Source organism: Equus quagga, chromosome 18 (genome assembly GCF_021613505.1).
Source record: "Equus quagga isolate Etosha38 chromosome 18, UCLA_HA_Equagga_1.0, whole genome shotgun sequence".
NCBI lineage: Eukaryota > Metazoa > Chordata > Mammalia > Perissodactyla > Equidae > Equus > Equus quagga.
In genome coordinates, this window is record NC_060284.1 from 28,061,733 (window position 1) to 28,085,048 (window position 23,316).

At 35.1% G+C, this 23,316-nt stretch overlaps 1 protein-coding gene across 2 annotated transcripts in view; it reads left to right on the top strand.

The window, feature by feature from the left end:
• FNBP1L (formin binding protein 1 like) overlaps positions 1 to 23,316 on the top strand; it is a 119,081-nt gene that overhangs the window by 58,704 nt on the left and 37,061 nt on the right. For both annotated transcript variants that reach the window (XM_046645334.1, XM_046645335.1), the window contains exons 2-3: positions 6,721 to 6,836; positions 22,919 to 22,972. In XM_046645334.1, coding sequence (XP_046501290.1) covers positions 6,721 to 6,836; positions 22,919 to 22,972 — 170 coding nt within the window. The remainder of the gene's footprint in view (positions 1 to 6,720; positions 6,837 to 22,918; positions 22,973 to 23,316) is intronic.

Here is a 23,316-nt window from a genome sequence, read left to right on the forward strand (position 1 = left end):
TCCAAATGTCTTCTCCCACTTGTTAGGTTGTCTTTTCATTTTGTTGATGGTTATTCAAATGATTCCTTGGAAACTAGTATATGGAAATGAAAAATAAACTTGTACTTTGTTATCTAATGTTCCCTCTTGGATTCAGAGTAACAAGACCAACCTTATGGTGAAGTTCTTTTGCAGTTTCAAAATTGATCCATTTTTGTTTAGTACTGCTTAGAGAAAAAGTAAAATATCTAGTAAAATTACAGAATTTAAAATGAACGTTTGTTCACTGAATATTTTAATATTTCAAGCGTGAATCTTGTTTGGATCTCTTACTATTTACTTTGCCTTTTTATTACTTATATGATATTGCTAAATTAGTTTCTGTGGTGACTTCCTTTCAAAATTTAAATCATTCACTTTTGAATGTTTAGAGTTTGTGATATTTATACTGTTTGTTACTGTATTGAAATTAGTATGTCTAGTAAAAAACTCAGATATGTTATTCAATGGATTGAATAAAATTTATCTCAAAAATGAAAACTGTTTCTATATTTTAAATTTCATAATATTAAATTTATATTTGACAAATTCATATTTGCAATTTGTGGATTTACTGTCTAGGGCAACAAATATTTTATAATATGGCTATATAATACAGTATTTAAAATTTTCTGTTTCAAGACTTCTATCTTTTACAGGTACTTTTTTTTTCAAGTGAGAATTTTTTTTTCCCAAGGTAGTTACAAGGCAGAGAACTTTGTTTCACTTGTAGTTAAATGTGTATATCTTGCTCTTATGCTGTCTTTTAATGCTGATTGCTGTGTTTTTTAGTTGGCTTTTATTTGAGATCTATTTAATTAAAAAAGTATTTTAAAACCTTAGTCAAGTATAATTAACTCAATTATTGGGCTTCTCTAGTGTTCTCTACTTGTACCATTGTCCGGTGATGTTTTTGAATATTTTAAAAATCAACCTTAAAAATTAAGAATTTTATCCAAAGAGATTTTATAGCTTGTAGCGTAACCTTCAGTATCTGAAAAATAAAATTTAACCATACTTTCTCATTTTTTTTTTTTCTTTTGAGGAAGATTAGCCCTAAGCTAACATCTGCTGCCAGTCCTCCTCTTTTTGCTGAGGAAGACTGGCCCTGACCTAACATCTGTGCCCATCTTCCTCTACTTTATATGTGGGATGCCTGCCACAACATTGCTTGCCAAGTGGTTGGTGCTATGTCAGCTCCCGGGATCCGAACCAGCAAACCCTGGGCTGCCAAAGTGGAACATGCAAACTTAACTGCTGCGCCACCAGGCCAGCCCCTCATTATTCTAATTAGTTGAGGTTTTAGACATTTGTTATGGTGACCAACTCTAAAAATACCTTTTGGAGAGTTAATAAATAAATGTAGCCCAAGGATCTGTCCGGTGGAATTATAGCATGAATGATTTTTGAGTATTGGAGAAAAGGAATGACATTTAATTTTTTTATATAGTCTGACACAGGTCTTAGATACAGAATTCTTTAGATGATTTAGTTTTTCTTTGGGAATTGTGAAAGAGCTTGAAATAGATCTAAGGGAGTGTATAAATTTGGAGCAATGTATTCTTTTTTTAAAAAAAGCTATCATCTCTTATTGATGACAGATGCTTTTTTTTTTCTTTGGTGAGGAAGATTGGCCCTGAGCTCACTTCTGTTGCCAATCTTCCTCTTTTTTTTTTTCTTTCTCTCCAAAGCCCCAGTACATGGTTGTACATCCTAGTTGTAAGCCCTTCTAGTTCTTCTGTGTGTGGTGCTACCGCAGCATGGTTTGATGAGTAGTGCATAGGTCTACACCCAGTATCCAACCTGGGAAACCCCCGGGTGCCAAAGCTGAGTACGCAAACTTAACCACCTGGCCACTGGCTGGCCCCTTGGAGCAGTGTATTCTTGGTTTAACTTGGGAGGTCATTAACTTAAATAGAAAACTGGAATTCTATGTGGATACAAGAGAAGGTAAAGATAAAAAACAGTAAGACCATATCAGTAGGGTAGGAGGACTTGATGTAGATCAGATGATAATGCATAATTTAAAGCAGGGGTCTTCAAAGTAGAGCACATAAGATGATTCACTGAGATAAGGAGAAAAGAGCTTAGAACTTCTATTTATGTATGTTATCTAAAAAATAAGAATCATGACACTTTACTGTATTTTAAACATGAGAGGTCGGCCCCGGAGTGGTTAAGTTCGCGTGCTCTGCTTTGGCAGCCCAGGGTTTTGCCACTTCGGATCCTGAGCACAGACATGGCTCTGCTCATCAAGCCATGCTGAGGTGGTATCCCATATGCCACAACCAGACAGACCTACAACTAGAATATACAACTATGTACTGGGGGGCTGTGGGAAGAAGAAGGGAAAAAAAAAAGAAGATTGGCAGTAAGTGTTAACTTGGGTGCCAATCTTTAAAAAAAAAAAAAAAAAACCCAAAAAACTATTAAATATGAATTGACCCTGGAGTTGTTGACTTAAAGTTTCCTATAAAGAAACCATGGGTCAAATGTGATACTATAATAAAAGCATAGATAATAAGAAATGGCAAGGCTGATGCTCCTCATTTTAATATATTTGAAAAAAATGTACAAACAATGTTTATTAACAAAGAAAAGAAATACAACGGCTACTTAATAGTATAGACTAGAGGTGGCCTCTCCCAAAGAAATTATTAAGATTATTTGAAATATGGCTACTGGTCTGTTACTGATAGTAACAAAGCTTGCCCTGAATGTATTTTGTGTCTTATGATCAGATAATAATTTGAAGCCATCATAATTAGCAAGAGTTTGAAAAATAAGAATCCACATCATGACCTCTGCAGTTTTATTAGTGATGTTTAAAATCATGTGATAACCAGTCAAGACTATACTGAATTTCCCTGAATTTGTTGATAAATATTCAGAAGTCCCCCTCCCCCTTTATTATGGTAAAATATAGATAACATAACATTTTCCATTTTAAACAGTTCAGTGGCATGAAATATATTCACGGTGTTGTGCAATCATCACCACCATCCATCTCTTGAACTTTTTTCATCTTCCCAAATGGAAACTCTACCTGTTGAACAATAACTCGGTTCTCCCTTCCCCTGAGCCGCTGGGAACCACCTTTCTACTTTCTATCTCTTTGTATTTGATTACTCTAGGTACGTTGTATAAGTGGAATCATACAGTATTTGTCCTTTTGTGACTGAATTATTTCACTTAGCATAATGTTTTCAAGGTTCATCCATGTTGTAGCATGTGTCAGATTACCCCTTTTTAAGGTTGAGTAATATTCCATTGTGTGTATATACCACATTTTATTTATCCATTCATCTGTTGATGGATATGTGGGTTGCTTCCACCTTTTGATTATTGTGAATAATGTGTTATGAACAAGAGTATTCTGGAATCCTCTTGAAATTTCAGGCTTAATGGGGAAAGAGAGCACGCTATTAGAAATATACTTGCTCTTACATTTGTGGTAAAAACAGTGATATAATATATGTAAAACAACATGGTCACAAACTAATGGTCTTAACAAATACTGTTAGAAGGCTCATAGAAAACACCCCTAAAGAAATACGTTTTGGGAAATACTACATGCTGAAAGTTTGCTGTACAGTTTGATTAAAGTACAGATGTTTCTACTATCTCAGCTTATAATGTTTGCTAGATTCTTTTTCAACAATGAAGTATATTTACAGCTACTTTTTTGTGAAACACTCAAGGAAAGGTGTATTGAAGAAGATTTATTCTGAACAGTAGATGACTTGGAACAGTGTTTTATGAAAAAACCGTGTAATAACCACTGATAAAGCAGTGACTTGACTGGAATTTTAAAAAGGAAATTGGGATATGGTTGTAATTTATTCAGTTCATCATTTATAGGTAGGCAAAGAAAAATAAAGCCAGAAGTCCACAGAATTTTACAGCATATTTTGATTATGGTTAATTTTATAAAAATAATACCTTTAAAATGCAGTGGATAGACTTTTTACAGTATTTCCAAATGAAATGGGGAGGGACCATTGAGTATCTTTGTTTTACACAGATTTCCTCTTCATCTCCTGGGTGTTTCAAATTTGTTGACCTTTTCTTTAATAAGTGGCTGTTAATAATATGCTTTCCTAGCAGGTATTTTTGAGAAAATTTAATCTGTCTCTTCAAGGTAAAAGAGAAATTTTAATAGTGAGTAAATAGCTGCTTTTCCAAAGAAACTCGAGCTATGGAGAAACCATTTTGATGGTAAATGTTTGGAAATGCATCCATCATTATATAATTAAATGATTTGTGTCACCTACAGGTTATTATATCTGCACACTTAAAACACTTGGAAGCAAATTTCTTACTTGTTTTAAAGTTAGTATATTAGTCAGGGTTCTCCAGAGAAACAGAACCGACAGGATGTTGGACAGGATGTTTGCACACACGCATACACACACACAGAGAAAGAAAGATTGAGATTCTGATTTTTAAGGATCGAGTCACACGACTTTGGAGGCTTGTGAAGTCCAAACTCTTCAAGGCAGGCCCAGGAAGAGTTTCAGTTCTAGCCTAAAGGCAGGCAATCTGCTGTCAGCATTTCTTCTTGCAGGGGAAAGGTGGTCTTGGTTGTATTAAGGGCTTCAGTTGACTGGATGAGGCCCACCCACATTATGAAGGGTAATCTGCTGTATCCAAATTCACCAATTTAAATATTAATCTCATCCAAAAAATGCCTTGGCAGAAACATCCAGGCTAAATATTTGACCAAATATCTGGGTTGTGTTGCCTAGCCAAATTGATGCATAAAGTCGCATCACAGTTAGTTTCAGTGGACTTTGAACCCATTTGTTAAAAATATAAAGATGCAGTGTTTTCCGATTAGTTTCTAAAAATAGCAGACTGATATCAAGGACGTTTATTAGCCAAATTTTAACATAAACCTTTGCATTTTGGTGGATGAGTTTGAAAAAGGAATTGGAAAGTATAGTCACCATTGAACTTTTTCCATTCAGATCTTTATATCTTTGTGAGGTGTCATTTGTTTCTCCAGCTATGACAACCACTAGAAACTAAATGTCACAGTTTAGAACCAAGGCCTTCAAAGTGCTTTGCCATTAAGTATTCAACCAAGATTTTACAGGTTATGAAGTATATTCAGTTCATTGCTCTCAATAAAATTGTTAATATTTTAAAAAGTCACGGCCCAAAGGCATTTGTTTGTTAAATAAGAAAAAAACTGTTTAAAAATGTTTATTTCATTTTCACTTATTTTTAAAATTTCTGTTTTATGGATTTCATAATTACATAATGTAATAGTATAGGTATATATAATTTATAAATTTACATATAATAGAGATATTTGCTCAGATGTTTTACTAATAGGGGTTTGTAATAAAAAAATTTTGGAGATTTCATCTAGAAGGTACAAGTGTACTGCCAAATTTGGTGAAGATGATGATGATAGCCTTTGAAGCATTTTGGAAAAAATGAAGGATGATTCTTTCAGCTTCAGATTATTCTTTTTTTGGAATGTTTTTGTTGAGAGTTTTTCAGTTGGAAAGACTATTTCAATTTATAATGGGAAGTATTACTAATATGCTGATTAAGTTTACTGGGCAGTGCAGTCTTGCTGTTTTCAAGCCTACTTGGAAGCCAAATGATAAAGTTGCATGAAAGAATGGAAATAGAGTAGTAATATCAAACTATGATAGCCGGATGAATTCTTTCTGCTGTTTAGAGTATAATTTAAAATGATTTAAGGAAGGGAAAGAGATAAAAGGCAAAGACGTGAAGATGATTCATTTGTAAATAACAAATGTGATTAAACTACGGGTTATTTAGGGGGAAGAGACAATTAGAGATATAGAAAGGGGTGATGTTTGAATATTTTGTCAGCATTATAGACTTTTGATGTGGGAGAGGGAGAAAGCACTAAGTTATTAGTCAATTTGAAAAGTATTCTTGAAGGACACGAAATGATGGTTTCTCAGACAACAGGTAGAAGGGAGTATCTTCTGAGGATTGAAAGATCCTTGCAAGACTAATGATACTTTGTTATGTGTTAGTGTCATGTTTACTACATTGCAGAACACTTACTGACAGCACTGTAATCCTATTGAGGTGGGTGATGAGACTCCCGTTTTAAGATGGAAAAAGTTCAAAGAACCTTGGTAACTTGCCCAAGGTCAAACGTCTGGTGAATGCAGAGCCCAGAATTCGAATCCAGGTATATTTGGTTCTGTTCAGCTAAATAGTTCTTCATTGAGTGATTGCTGTGGTGCTATGGTGCTTATGCCTTAGGAGTGCAGACTTGAATAATATGTGGTTCCTCCCCTCAATATAGTATGGCAAGTGAATGAGATAGTAATTTTTAGAGAGGTTTGTGGACCCAGAGAAAGACCACTTATCCCAGTCTGAGAGTTTAGGGCCATTTTCTGGAGGTCATAGTTCCTGAACTGAATCTCAAAGGAGGAAAAAGAGTTACTTGCAAAAAGGTGACCAGGAGAGGGTGTTGCAGCCAGAGAGAGCTACATGTGTAAAGGCATTCAGGAGTAGGGTAGCATGATTTATGCTGAGGAACCTATTTCTGTCTAGGTCTTAAAGGATGAGATGGGTGGGGACCAGCAGAAGAGCCTAGGTTTTTTCTTTTATACCTATTGCCTCTCTGGACAAATATCAGAAGCTAGTTAAATATTTGTGGATAAAATTTTAGACTTTTCAATATGTTTTTACCTTCCTTTCTAGGATCAGTTCGACAGCTTAGACAAGCATACACAATGGGGAATTGACTTCTTGGAAAGATATGCCAAATTTGTTAAAGAGAGGATAGAAATTGAACAGAACTATGCGAAACAATTGAGGTAAGTTAAATTTTTTTCCAGCTCTCAGAAATGAAATTACATGTTTAAATAGTTGAATATTAGATAAACGTGGTATAGTGCAGGTTAAATTCTATGTTTTTCATCAGAATTAGATTGAATTAAGTGACTGGCTTGTTTTAATGATAGATTTAATTAAATCATTGCCTAGTACCACAGGGAATATTGGCTGGCTAGATCATGAGTAGCTTTCATTCCAAAAGGATACTTGAAATCCTAAAATCAGAAAGCAAAATGCCAGGAAGAAGAAATACCTAGGTATTAATTCTGTGCTTTACAGTTTTATTCCCTTGTGACTTTTTGCTTTAGTAATCTTTCCAACGCATTGAAGATTCAGTTTCTCATTTCTTCAGTTTCTAAGGCTTGGAAATTGAGTATGCTGAGCTGAATTTCTTTCTGTCAAAAATCAGATATTTATTACTGGTGAAAGTGATTTTGGAATATGTGTTAGAAGATAGAAGTTTTAAAGGGAAAATTTTAGTCTTAAAACAAATGGAATTTATCTTAAGATTTTGTTCAAGCGTAAAATCATTGTTAGACTGCAACTTGACAGGAAATTTTCCTGAAACTTATTCAATAAAAATGGTGCTTGAAATCTAAAGACTAGACAACAATGTAAGGTTCTAAGTGTAGGGGTTAGGATTCTTTATATTGCAAGTGACAGAAATATCAAACCAAAAAAATGTCTAGAAAATCCAGGCGTATTTTGATTGTGGGGTCAAATGTGTCCAGCCTCCATTTCTTGGCTCTGCTTCCTCTTGTTGCCTTTATCCTCAGTTCCGTTCAGTACCATCCTTTCTAGCCCCTGAGCTCTAGATTTTGTATCTTTATTCTCTCACATTCTGGGGAATAATGATAGTCTTCTCTCTTGTGCATTTAGGAGAGGAGAGAGGAAGGAAAAGGGGCAAAGAAGAAAGTGAAAGAAGGGACAGGAGGGGAGTGGAAGGAGAGCAGAGTGCAAGCTTGTATCAGCTTCTTTTCTCCAGAATCCCAGCAAAGGTCTCTGTTTGTCCTGTGATCCTGATTAGGTTATATGCTTATTCTGAACAATTCAATGAGATGAGAGTATTAGATTGACTTATAGCTAGTGATAGGGGGATGGGTAATTACTCAAAAGAATTTAAGGTAGTGGAGTTGCAGAAGGAAGGGGGATATTTGAGTGGTAAACCACATATGTGCACTACAGTAGTAGTGGTTTATGCAACTGACTTGTTTATAAACCGACTAGTGGTTTAACTAACTGACTGGGTGTAGGGATGGAATAGACTAATATGATGAATAGATTACTTAAAATATTTTTATAATGATACATATACTATTATTATGACTTTTACTGAAATAGTGGCATCTACTGTTTCATACTAATTTCCTGATCCATTTTCTTCCTCTTTTTTTTTTTAAAAAAAAGGTATTTTCCATATGAAAATAAGAACAGGGAACCTACTAGTATATTAATAATAATAGTGATAATATTTCACCTATCCAGAAGTTACAATCTGGGAACTTTACCTCTCAAGAATCTAGAAGCATTAAGGACCTCTGAGAAGTTAAGATAGCTGTCAAAAAAATGTGTTCATGTGTGAACAGTGAAAATTTTCCCTCATTTTTAATTTGATCTCAATTCTAACACATTAAGTTCTCTGGTTTCCAAGTTTTCCAGTAGAAGTGAGGAGAAGAAATGCTTTAGGCAGTACAGTGATGGCAGTGTGAAGTGACAAACTATAAAAGAAAAGACTAAAATGTTACAAAAAATAGATGAAGGGTTTCCAGCCTAAAAGTACCTGTCAGTAAAAGAATGATGAAAAATACTGTGGAGTAGGCAATTTGAATAAGTCAGATGTACCAGCAGTTTTAAACTTAAAAGGGTATTCAATCCATCAGTGTAGAAAGAAGTTACAGCAGAATGTACAGCAAGATCTCCTTCTTGCTTGCTCAAGTTTGTGTATACAGTTATGTATAGAATTTGTATGTATTCTGAAGAGGTCTAGAAGGATACACCCCACATTATTTTACAGTGGTTACCTCTGTGGAATAGGAGTGGGAGGACGGTAAGGGAAGGAACTTACACTTTTGAATTATTGAAGTCATGTCAATGATTGCCTCTTATTTTTATAGTTTAAAACACTTATTCTTAAGCAAAGAAGATACTGTAGCTCAAAAGAGAATCCTATCACAAATTATAAAATAAAAATTGGTAATTTATGAGGTAAAACTTCAGCAATCTGTAATATTTAACTGTCCAGAATAGCTCAGCCTCCAGGGGCTTTAGGTTGGCCAAAGTTTTACCAGAGCAGCAGGACTCTAACAAACAGCAGAGTTGTTTCCCTTTTTGTTTTCTGACTTAATAATAACCATTGTCGTTTTCACTTGCTTGTGAAAAGAGATTTGCACACTGCTGAAGCAAGGGTGGCTAGAGCCCATGATTACATGACATGAAAAATAGAATTTTGTGAGAAAAGTAGGTTTTATTATGTACACATGCTCTAGATCAGTGACTGGCAAATTTTCTTCTGTCCCAGCACACCAAAGAAATTTGGTACATTTCCATCCTAGCAATGGCTCTCAATTGTAGTGGTTCTCAGCAAGGACAAGATTACTGGTGTTGAGGAATTCCAGTAAGGAAGAGTTAGGAAGGAGGCATGTGTGACTTGAAACCACCAACTCCCTCCTCTGCCTCTACATGCAGATTTGCTGCTTTGGATGAATACTTAGTAAATGATTGAATTATCAGCTGCTCTCTGTGGTATCTGTTTTGTCCGAGGGGAAGAGGTTTGCCTTGTTTATTTCCTCCTCTTTAATGGGAAAAATTCTTTTGGTTAACTCCCTCCTGTGTTTTCTATTGCAGAGGACAATTTCTTTCCTAGTGAGGCAGTTTTTTTCCCCTCCTAAATAGTAACTGTATTCAGAATGTTAAACATTTACTTTTTAAATATATCACAGAATTAAAATTTCTCAGTCTTTGGTATCCCCAGTTTATTTTCTTCTTCTCTCTCTTCATCTGTTTTGATGGCTTTGGTTTCACTTTATTTTGGTTTTTGGTATTGATTGATTTTTGGTAGTGTTTTGAGGATGGGAATAAATAGAAAATAAAGCATCCAATCATGTTTGAAGACATAGTTTTAGACAGTTGAATCATGTCCATTTTGACTGAGAAGTGGTGACTTCAAGTCTCATTTGGTAGAATGCTTTTTGCTTGCAGACAAGAAACTGAAATTAGTCATTCTTTTAATAAACTTATGCAATTGTATTTATACGGCAGAGATTAAAATTTCTTAAGTGAAAAAGGTCTTTATACGTGATAGGTACATATCATTTTTTTCTAGTGAAAATAATTACAGTATTCAGTTCTGTCATAGAGATTGCTTGCTATATGAAATTATATTCCCCTACTTCCACCCCACACCATTCCTTTTTTGGTTCAAATGTGGCAGTGTGGTATAATACTGGAAGAGAAATAGACTGGATGACAGGAAGCCTAAAATCTATTCTTTTTTCGCTCAGGAATGTTTGCCCTGAGCTAACATCTGTTGCCAATCCTCCTCTTTTTGCTTGAGAAAGATTCGCCCTGAGACCATCTGTGCCAGTCTTTCTTTTTTTTTGTATGTGGGTCACTGCCATAGCATGGCCAGTGAGAGATGAGTGGTGTAGGCCCATGCCTGGGAACTGAAACTGGGCTGCTGAAGCGGAGTGTGCCATATTTAACCATTGGGCCATGGGACTGGCCTCTAAAAGCTATTCTTATTTTAACCAGATCAGAAATTGCTCCAAATTCCTTTTGATCTTTTGTTCATTTCTGTACCCATGCCAAGCCTGGCAACAAAGCTGGTGTCTCTAGAGCTGAGTGAATATAAGTTGAATGAATGAATAATTGAATGGCCTGTGCTTTAGTTTATTTTAGAAATTAGAATCTCTGACCATATGCTGAACCTTTGCCCAAGTACTGCTTTCTATCCATACTAGAGTTTGTGTCATATGCATCATTGTGACGAGGTTGTTCTACTAAGAGCTGTCCTAGATATTTAAGGTAGGCTTAAATATCGAATAATCCAAATAAAATTAGTTTCTATTTTCTATTTAGTTTTTACTTTCTCATGCCTCTTTTTCAGAATTTTTTGTTACTGTGTCATGCTGTTAAGTCTCAGAAGAACCCAGGGAGCTCATCTTCGTACTGACTTTCTGAAAGTGGAGATTACTTTTATTCTTTGATCAGCCATTTAACTCTCAACTGCTTTGGCCTCCCCAGAGATTTTGATCAACTGCTTAATGGAGTCAACCTTAGTAGTGGCATCTGGAACAGGCAGGAGGAACTGTTCCCCATATTTTGGGGTTTAGGTTAACTTTCTTCATATAATTGGATCTCGTGGAAACTTCCGTTCCTGTCAGTCTCAGTGGTTACTGAGCCAGCCTGGGTACATATCTAGGTGCCTGTATCAGATGATTTATTGCTAAATAATTTTTGCCTCTTAATTCTAGAATATAATCTCCCTACTAAAATGTAAATTCTACCAAGGGAAGAGATTTTTGTTTGTTCTGTGCGCTCCTTATTCCTAGCTTCTATAACAGTGCCTGGCCCAGAGCAAACACTTTTTTTGTATTTACTTAACACTTATATAGCGTTTAACATGTCAACACTATTCTGAGTGCTTTTACACATATTAATACATTTAATTTTCATAAAAACTTAATGAGATGTCAGTATTATTTTATAGATTATGAAACTGAGTTACAGAGAGGTGAAGGAAGAGCTAGCTGGGTTCGAATCTGGCTGCAGAGTCTGGGCTGTTGGTGTTACATTTTGCTGCCTCTCAGCATAGAGAGAATGAATAATTCTCTATCACCAGTGCCTAGTACCACTGAGACATCTTTGGATCTCTAAGGTATTTTACTACAGATGATAATAAATTATCTAAAAACTATATCACATATTCTTTCCAACTAACGCATCTGCTTATAATGTAACAATTCTATAAATTTGATTAAAATATAAATTAAATGATGTGCTACATAAATTTAGATCTAGTTGTATGTTTTTCCATAAAGGTAAGAATAGGTAGGGGCTGGCCCCATGGCCGAGTGAGTAAATTCACATACTCCAGCTTCGGTGGCCCAGGGTTTTGCTGGTTTGGATCCTGGGTGTGGACCTAGCACCACTGATCAAGCCATGCTGAGGCAGTGTCCCACATAGCAGAACTAGGAGGACCTACAACTAGCAAATACCACCATGTGCTGGGGGGCTTTGGGGAGAAGAGAAAAAAAACGATTGGCAACAGATGTTAGCTCAGGTGCCAATCTTAAAAAAAAAAAATAAACACTTTAGAAGTCTGTCTTCCTTTTAAGAAAATGTTTTTCTTATTAGAGAAGGTAAAATATAACTTTTCAAGAAGCTTATGTATTTCCTTCTTAGGTGACATTAAGAATACTTCTAGAGGGGCTGGCCTGGTGGCATAGTGGTCAAGTTCAGCACACTCTGCTTCAGTAGCCTGGGTTCATGGGTTTGGATCCCATGTGTGGACCTATACAACTTGTCAGGCCATACTGTGGTGGTGACCCACATACGAAATAGGAAGATGGGCACAGATGTTAGCTCAGGGCCACTCTTCCTCAAGCAGAAAGAGGAAGATTGGCAACAGGTGTTAGCTCAGGACCAATCTTCCTCACCAAAAAAAAAAAAAAAAGGGCGGGGGGAAGAATACTTCTGGGTGTTTTTTAAACCTCTTTTAGAAAGTCTTCATTTTTTAAATTATGAGAATTTAAGACAAATACTTTTTACTTTTGCTATTCCCATAACCTATTACTATAAATTAGAGTTAGGAATAGCATAATGTTACTTTAGTCCTCTCTGATTCTTGACTTTAATATTCTCCTTTACTCTATTAGCTATTTTTTCCTGATGACTTATCAGAGGAGAGGAAACAGCATGGCAATTGGAGAACCTTTCCTTAATGTCATATAACTGTATTTTCTTGATATGTTTGAATTGAACATCATATAGTTATCATTAGAATATTTTAGCTGTCTGTTTTTCGATCACTGGCATTCTTCTGCTCCTATCCTTGTACTTTTTGTGTGCCCTAGAGCTGTATTTTTATCTCATTTCATTCTGTTATACCTAAAAAGATAATAGGTATAACATCCAATTTAATTATCCATCAAACTACTAACTAACCTGCATTTGCAAGAACTGGGTTGTTTGAATGTCATTTTCAGTTTACATAGGCTGTTGTCTCATTTAATCTTCACAAGAGTTTGATGATCTTTGTCATCATTCTATTTCTAAGACCTGTAGATTACTTGCCCTGTAGTAAGCATCCAACAGTAAACTTTCCTGGAATGATTCAGTGAACTGTACCACTTTACTAGTAAAGAAACTCAGGCTCCTCACCTTAACAAGAATTGCAAAGCCTATTCCTGATTTTTATGTTAAAATGTTTTCTTAGATTAAATGATGAAGCAGAACCCAACAAGTAAAACATAAAGCTCTTAAAATAAGTTCAAACCAGTTGTGTCAAATATTTTGATAAGTTTTCCAATGAAGAAGATTTAAAGACCATACTGTTTTTAAACAACTGAAAAAATAATTTGGTTGTTAATGGTGTTGGGTGTATAGATCTCTTAGTCAATCTCTTAGCTCTTTCATAATACCTTGAATAGTTTTATTTCCAACTTATTTACTTTTTGTAGTTATTTGAATTGTGTAGCAGTAACTAAAATGAGGTAAAAATCTTTATTTCATTATCTTATATATATAAAGATATGGACAAATCAGACAGATTTAACTGCTTATTTGAATCTGGGACAGCGAAGTTGTTATATAGTTCTCTTTTAAGAATCTGATATTTCGAAGGAAAACAAGTTATCAACTTGCAGGACAGAATTTCTCTGAAAGGTATATAATACTTAAATCTGTGGCGGCAATCTGCTTCTTCCTCAGTCTAAATGGAACAAATAATTTTTCCCTCTTTTCTATCTTGAACATACCTGAAAATATTCTTCTAAAATATCTGCAGTTGCCTAGAAACCACATTGTTATGCCTATCACATCCTAGATAGCAATGAATTGTTGCATATATTCTTTGGGTATAGACTATGAAGCTGATACTATACATGCATAGCCCCGTTCACATTTTAGGTACAGTGTACCCTTGACATACTAAAGATAAAGCAACACTAGGAACTGGCATTTAAGAAATGAGAATAGCTATTAACTTTGTTTACCTTCACATCCATTGAAGCTCCTTTGGTTTTTTTTCTCCTAGGTCTTTCAGGCAGAAATACTTAAGTCTTTATTCTTGTCATCTGTTTCAGCATCTGCAACTGGTAGAGGTATAAAAATTGAGAATGAAGCATGTCCCTTTAAAAAATAAATACAATATTCAGAATTTCTTCTAATATTACTTGTAGTAATCCCTTTTTTGTAGACTTAATTTTTAAAAATTGTGGTAAAATGTACCTAACATAAAATTTACCATCTTAATCACTTTTAAATGTACATTTCAGTCGTGTTAAGTATATTCATACTATTGTGCAACCAATCTCCAGAACTTATTCATCTTGAAAAACTGAAACTCTACACCTATTAAAAAACAGCTCCCTGTTTTCCTCTCCCCCTAACCCTGGCAAATCTATTTGCTGTTTTGATGAATTTGACTACTCTAGGAACCTCAAGTGAAATCATACAGTATTTGTTGTTTCTATGACTGTCTTATTTCACTTAGCATAATGTTATAAGGGTTCATCCGTGTTGGGACACGTGTCAGAGTTTCCTTCCTTTATAAGGTTGAATATTACTTGATTATATGTATATACCACATTTTGTTTATCTGTTCATCTGTTGATGAACATTTGAGTTGTTTCCACCTTGTGGCTATTGTGAGTAAAGATGCTATGAACATAGATGCACAGATATCTATCTGTTTGAGTCCCTCCTTTCAATTCTTTTGGGTGTATAGAGGAAGTGCTGAATCATATGGCAATTCTATGTTTAATTTTTTGAGGAACTACCATACTGTTTTCCACAGTGGCTAAACTATTTTGCGTTCTCACCAGCAATGCACAAGGGTTCCAATTTCTCCACATCCTTGCCAGTACTTGTTATTTTCTGAGTGTTTTTGATAGTAGCCATCCTAGTGGGTGTAAGAGATATCATTGTGGTTCCGATTTGCATTTCCCTAATGATTAATGATACTGACTTTTTTTGTATACTTGTTGGCCATTTGTATATCTTTGGAGAAGTGCTATTCAAGTTCTTTGCCCATTTTTTAATTGGGTTGTTTGTTTTTTTGTTATTAAGTTTTCAGGTGTTTTATATATATTCTGGATTTTAACCCCTCATCAGATACATGATGTGTAAATCCTTTCTCCCATTTCATAGGTTGACTTTTCTCTGTTGATTGTGGTGTTGGATGCCCAAAAGTTATAAATTTTGATGTCCAGTTTATTTTTTTCTTTTATTGCCTGTGCTTTTGGTGTCATATCCAAGAAATCACTGCCAAACTCAGTGTCAAGAAGCTTTTCCTCTGTATTTTCTCCTAAGAGTTTTATAGTTTTAGGTCTTATGTTTAAGGTTTTGATCCATTTCGAGTTAATCTTTGTATGTGGTATAAGGTGAGGATGCAACTTCATTCTTTTGTATGTGGATATCTTTTACATTTAATTTTCAACTATATGAGAAAAGATTCGTGGCTATGAGTGGTGGAAAATCCAGTTGAGCCAGTTTGAGTATAATGGGAAATTTAATGACAAGAGAAACTTAGGGATTTATTTTTTAATATCTTTTATTGATTTGATTTTTTAATTGAGTTCAAGAAGAGATTGAACAGTCAAGCTGCTGGAAGGCCTGGGATGCAGCTAGGTCACAGGAAAAAAGTCAGTATCTGAAACACAGCCAGAGCCCTTTGCTGTCATTGTCTTTTTGTTCTTGCTTCTTTTGGTGGAATGACTGCATTCTTTTAGTGCAGACTGGCTTTCTCCACATGGCAGGAAACAGTCACCAACAGTGCCAGTTTTATTTATTTATTTATTTATTTATTTTATTTTATTTTATTTTATTTATTTATTTATTTTATTTTATTTTATTTTATTTACTTTATTTTATTTTATTTTATTTATTTTTTTTAATTTTATTTTATTTTATATTTTTTGAGGAAGATTAGCCCTGAGCTAACTGCTGCCAATCTTTTTGCTGAGGAAGTCTGACCCTGAGCTAACATCCATGCCCATCTTCCTCTGTTTCGTATATGGGACGCCTACCACAGCATGACTTGCCGAGCGCTGCTATGTCTGCACCCAGGATCCGAACCAGCGAACCCTGGGCTGCTGAAGCAGAAGGTGGTCATTTAACCGCTGCACCACCAGGCTGGCCCCCTAAAGTGCCAGTTTTATGTTTCAGAGGTTCAGCTCTCATACTGGCCTCAAAGCTGTATCAGGGCCAAAGACTTAAAAATTCCAGGAGAACTCTTTGGCCCAGCTAGATTCAGGTTACTGTCTCTGGATCACTTAACTGAGGCCCACAGATAGGACCATTTGTATTAATCTGGCAACTCCTAAGCATATTAACTGTTAGATACAGGGAGGGCAGTTAAGAAAAGGGATGCTAATCTCAGGTGTATAATACTACCCTTTTGCCAGAAGAAATAGTATGATTTGTATCCCATTTTACAAATAAATATGGTATTGATCACCTGTTAAACAGTAATTAAAACTCAGCCTCTCAACTGTTGAAAGATTGAAAAATTTATAGAGGTGATTTTCAGCCTTTAAAATTTTTTGAGATCTTGTACTCTATCATTTAATTGTAAAATGTAGTTTTAGTAAAAGTGAATTAAAGTCTTGAGAAATTACTTGGAATGTTTTATAATTCTCACTAAAATAAAAATAAATGTAAACATGACATAACTAGAATGGGTAAAAAAGATTAAAATCAACAATTTAGATATAAACTAAGTAGTATAAAATATTTAATATCATGTATATAAATAGAATACTGTAATTTTTGGAGAAACCCATTAAATTTAGAAGCCTTCTCAGATCACTGAAGGAACAATATTCATTCCTTTGTATGCAGAGCATATGATCTTAAGGTCCTTAGAATACATGGATGAAACACACCTGCATTAAAGCAAAGTACCAGCGTATCTATGACATCTATTATAATTTCTATAATATGTATTGTATATGTATAAAACTTTGTTTCAATTCCTGATTTATAACACTCTACTCAAAAACATATCTTACATATAAACTGCTATCATAATTGGTTACTTGCAGAATCTCTGTACTTAGAAGAGAGGAAAAGTTTCTAAAAAAGAATAGCCTAGGGGAACTGACATTAAGGGCAGATTTCTTGAGGGAGATGAATTGCCTAAAATATTTTTAGTTTAGGAGCATCCTGAATGCTTTACACTTACATATTTCAGACAAGCTAGTCTGAGATTTATTTGACCTAATAAACTTATTATGTTAAATACGCAAAGCAGGGATTTGTGGGGCTTATTAACCGTTCACACCTCTGTGTGAATTTTTTCTGACTTGAGACTGTTTTCTTAGAAGACCCAACTGAGATCAGCTGCTTTGAGAGGATAAATTCTTTTTGTATGTTTCTCTCATTAATTTTTTTTAAAAAATTACAAAAACAGTATATGATCAGTATTCAAACATTTAAATTTGAATCCCTTCCCAGTCCCCCTCCCTATAAGTGAGTACTATTAATAATTTGTTGTCTTCTTCAGAACAAATGTTTTCCTAGAACAGAAGTTTTGATTTGATGAAATACCAGAAGAACGTTTTGGACCAGGCTGTAGTTTTTCTAGTGGCAAGGTGGCGTGGATGGCGTCTTTAGTGGCTTGTGTGTGGTTTCGGAGGGCTCTGGATACTTGCAGTTTGGGAAGAGTTGCCTATAGATGAGTGACTTTTACATAAAGAGACAAGAACGATTAGAAAAAAATTGCTGAGGGCTAACCCTGCATGGCTCAAAAGCTAAAAGTAATGTTACTTTCTTCTTCTTCCCCTTCCCTCTTGTGATATATGTGCTCTTCCTCCCAGAAGCTGAAGTTCAAATTAGCATTGTTTATGCTGTATTTAAGCTATATTATTACTTTCGTGGTTACCCTCGGGTAGTCATTATTCTTTCAAGTGTCAGAACCCCAGCTCAGATTGGTTTAAGCAAGGAGAGGAATTTATTGGCTTATGTGAGTGAGAAGTTCAGGGATCTTGGATATTCCGAAAAATGTTAAGGATTTCTCTTCTCTTGGTTTTGCTTTCCTCTCTGTTGTTTTAATTCCCAAGTAGTCTCTTCCCACGTGGTAGTTCTAGAATTATGTCCTATCAACTTAACTTCAGCAGAAAGAAAACATCTCTTCTCAAGAATTACAACTGAAATTTTAGGATTGACTTTCACTGGCCTAGATTAGTGGGCCTGGATCAAACAAATATTCCTGGACCTTAATATGTGGCCAACCCCACCACAGCTAATAGACACGACATGGAAGGAGCTGTAGTTTAGGATATATTAGGCTGTATTAGAATAATAACTCCCAAGTCCCAGGGGCTTTACACAGCAAAAACTTACCACTTGTTTGTGCAAAGTTGGCCACAGGTCCGGGTGACGCCTCTCTAGGGTAGCCCATGTGGTAAGATAAGATTCCAGACTATCTTCATCTGTTCATCTCAACGTGAAGCCTCCACAGTTGCTTCAGCAGGGAATGAGGGAGCCCAGAGGGTTATGCACGAGCTCTTAATGCTTCAGCCGGGTAGTTACACAGAGCTTACAGTGCGTTCTACAGCATTAGCCATGTGGTCCCGCCTAACTGCAAGGCCCCTGGGATATGTACAAAATAACATGGTTTTTGATGAGCAGAAATGTGTCTGTCACAAGCTGTTCCCAAAAGAAAGAAGGGTAGTGAGTGATGCAGGTGGGCAAAACAACAGATGTCTACTCCAGCCTAGAACTCTAAACAATGCTTAAAATGTTGATATACAAAAATACATTCAGAGTTTGAAAATACTTGCTCTTTGAAATGTTCTTTGCCCAAGTTTACTTGTTTTTATTTAAAGTAATTCATGGTTGAAAATCACTGACCTTGAAAGTAATTTCTAGAATACACCCATTTATATAGATTGGAGACTGTGGTTGTTACAACCACACTAGCTAATAAGTTAATCAGTTACCTTGCAATTGCTAATTCCGTGGATATTTTTGGTACCAGTTTTAATGTATCTGTTTGGTGAATTGACTATTTCTGTCTTTTTAGAACTTAAAAAAAAATCCCTCATCTTCACTGATATACTTTCTTAGGTTTTCTGAGTTATCTATCTTAGGGGTTGACAAACTTTTTTAAATAAAGTGCCAGAGAATAAATTTTCGGATAAATATGTCACAATTACTCAACTCTGCTGTTGTAGTGTAAAATCAGCCATAGACAATACATAAACGAATGAGAGTGGTGTGTACTAGTAAAACTTTATTTACAAAACAGGCAGCTGGGCAGGCCATAGTTTGTTTACCTCTAGTCTACCTGACTGCTCATCTTTATTGCTCTTCTCAAGCAGCTCTTCTTCCTTCCCTGCTAAATGTATATTACTAGATTATCTTTGGCCACCTTCTCATTTCATACTTCTTGGGTAGCCTCATTCTCGTTCATTATTTTAACTGTCTCAGGTGTTGGAATCAGATGTGAGTTGGGTTTTGGCCTTGTCCTTTACTAGCTATGTAACCATGGGCAAGTTACCTAATGTGTTTCAGTTCTGTAAAACAGGGCTAATAACACTTGCTTTCAGATTTGTTGTAAGCATAAGATTATATGTAAAGCGCTTAGCATCGAGATTGGCAAAGAATATAGGTTGACAAATGAGTAGCTCCTGTTGTTTTTGTTATTGTCCTCACGCATGTTGAGTCTGTGTCACATCTATATCTTGATCCCAGAAGTTTCTTCAGAGTTCCAATTTTTACTAGATTTGTCTATTTGGACGTTTTTACTTAGCTATTACTGTAGTGTCAGTTAAGAAGCATTCAGCTTCAAGTAAGAATCCTCTCACATAACAGGAAGTTTGGAAACGGGATTCCAGAGCTTAGTGATGTCAGGGCATTTTTGTGAATTCCTTGGTGTTCCCGCTTATGGTTGCAAGATGTTGAAGTATCTTCAGTCATCTTGTCCTCACACATTTGTATCCAAAGCAATAAAAAAGTGTGAAGAAGGGGCTCATTTTTGTGTATTTTTTCCTTTTTATTGTAAAAATTATCACTAAAAAAAAGTTAAAGTTTATTAGGAAATAAAATCGATAGGACTTGAACACCTTAAGGTGAGAGAAACTTGATAATGTGTAGGATGATTGCCAGATTTTTGGCTTAAATATCTGGGTGGATCATGGTGCCATTAATATAACAAAATAGTAAGGTTATTAATATAACAAAATAATAAAAGAAGATAAATTCCATTTTAGAGTTGTTGAGTTTGATGTACCTGTATCAGACGAATGCTTATCCAACAGCCGTTCCTTCTCCTTTAACAGCTTTATAATTCACATACCATAAAATTTAACCTTTTAAAGTATACAATTCAGTGGTTTTTTAGTGTATTCACAGAGTTGTGCAGCCATCACCCTTATCTAATTTTAGAATTTTCATCATCCCAAGAAGAAACCTTGTACCCATCAGCAGTCATTCCCCATTCACCCCTCCCTCAGGCCCTGGCAACCACTAATTTACTTTCTGTCTCTGTGGATTTGCCTATTCTAATTAACTTCTTGAATTATACATCATCTCTTCTCCATCTTCCCTTTTGAGTTTTTACTTAGAAAGGATGTAGGTCATGCACAGTAGTAGTTTGTTAGCTATGATTCGTTCCTTTCTTTCTGTCAGTGTAGTACCTGAAATAATTAATGTGTGGCACATAGAAGGTTTGCTGATATTTGAATTGATAATTTGTCCACAAAAATGGTTTTTGGTGGTGTTTCAGGTAACCATGATTAAGAACCACCGATTAAGAATATTTAGAGTTCCTTAATATGACTTAAGAAGGGCCTCTGCTGTCTTCATCTATCTTCCCAACCTCACTGCTTGCCATTCTCTGGCTCACACTTGATGTTCCAGCAACACTGAACCCATTCACAGTTCTTCAGAAAAGCCGTTCTTTCTCTTACTTCCTTGCCTTTGCTCATTAGATCTTTTCTATTTAGAATCCCTTCAGGGCTTTTCAGTTGCTCAATTCCTGCTCACCTCTTTAGGGTAAGTTAAGAAATTAGAAATTTCAACCTTCCTCGTCTGGAGAAGCCCCTGTCCAGAGCCCTCTGTTGTTCTTACCATGTTATGGTATGTAAATGTGTTTTATGTATTTGAATCTCTGTAGGCCAGTGGTCTCTGAACTTTTTATTGCTCATCTATAAAAATTGTTTGAGCACGTGCCCACACAGTTATTTATAAATTATGTGCATGTGCTAGTGTACTAATATGATAAATATTGCTAAAGCTTTCGGTAAAAAAAATTATAAAAAAAATAAACCTAAGGCTTTCTTCTTGTACCTTACTTCACAACCACTGACGACTATGAGTTTCTTAATGGCAAAAACTCAATAAATGTTAATCCAGACTCTTAGTGTCTTTCTTGTTCTTTCCGCTACTCCTTAGGGTTTTAGGGCTTCCTTCTCTTTTCTGTTATCGCACCATTTGCTTAACTTTATTGTAGCACTTATCATGTTGTATGTTGTAATTATTGGTATACACTTGTCTTCTTTTAATAGAGTGTAAGTCTCCTGAGTGTGGGTACTCTTTCATATCTGATGTGCACGGTTACTTACACAGTGCCTAGCACATAGTAGACAATTGTTTGTAGAATGAATAAACTGAATTGAGTAAGTGGGATGAATTGATAATAATCTGAGAATAATCAAGACAGTGATTCTTTTATAGTACTTATTTCAAAGACCATAGGACCATTTATCATAAAAATGCTTATACTTTAAAGCATTGCATCTCAAATTATTTGTGATGATGAACTAGTTTTTTTGTAAGTTTCCAATCCATTGGGTTCTGATGCTTTTATAAAATCAATAAAATTTTAATACTAGAAAAAATGACATAAAAAGAGACATACAGAATACAGGCCCTCATTTTTTATTATTAGATTCAACAGACATAAAATTACTTTCAACTTCTGTACTTAGTTTGTTATGCATTGGTAACAAAGAGTCTCTGGACCTTCACTGGTCCATGGACCATACTATGAGGAGCGTGGGTATAAAGCACTATGGCAAATGCTTTCATTTCAAATGTCATCCACTTTAGTTCTTATAACCCTCTGTGGTAGGTACTGGTATCACCATTTAAAGGAAACTTGGCACAGAAAGGGTTAGTAAATTGCCCAAGGTCGCATAGATGCCACACAAAACAGCTAGGATTCAAACCCAGGTAGTCCAGTGTGACTGCAGAGTCCATGTGCTGGTCTGCCTCTGATTTTGCATAGATGAAATGGGGTGGCATTCTAATCTGAGACTGTCAAGAACTGACGTAGATGAAGGCAGAGAAAGTTACAAGTCCGATTGTAATTCATTTGCCTGAAAAAAGAGGGTTAAGGATCACATAATGATTTTCATGTAAAAGTAGAGCTTACGGAGGATGCTGACCAACTGTTCTTTTATCCTGTTAGTGAGTCTGCATCTGTTTACATTTTACTTTAGTTAGCATTAAAATCTCTGATTTGCAAAACAAAATAACGATGGTATTTCTTTGAAATATGAATTTTTCTGCCCTGACTCAGGTTCACATACTGAGTGCTTTGTTTCTTTTATTCTTCCTCTTATCTCTTTTCTTATTTGATAGCATAATTGACCAAATTGTTAGATTACACTCATAAACACAGAAACACAGAAATAACATTTCTTTCTACAAGTGTCAGTATTTTAAGAACAAAATGTAAGTAATGGTCATATATTATTATAATGTTAGTAGATGATCACACTGCTGTCTTAATTGTATATCATTAAATCCTTGATTTAATGAAATTGGAAACTTAGAATATTTTAATTTCAACAACAGTATTTTTTACAAGTGAAAAAAAATCTTCTTCCTATAGAAATCTGGTTAAGAAGTACTGTCCCAAACGTTCCTCCAAAGATGAAGAGCCAAGGTAAATTATATACTTGTTTATTATTGCATATTAAAATTTTAAATAATACTTATGTTTTTGTTATTTAGTAAAATAAATATGCTGTTAGCTTTTTTATAAAGATTGTTTAAAAGTTTGTTTTAGTAAAAAATTATGGTGTTTATGAAAAAGGGAACTGCTATTTATTCTTATAAGGATGAATGCTTAAGTGGGCTTGATAATAGTTTTCAAGAAGAGTTGCAGTGTGGGTTTCCAAGTAAGATGTAGACTGGGACTCCACTAGAGTGATTTAGTCTCCAGAAGAAAAGGGTATTTTTTCCATACTTTATTTTGTAGTTTTCAACTTGTTAGATTCTTGCTTTTAC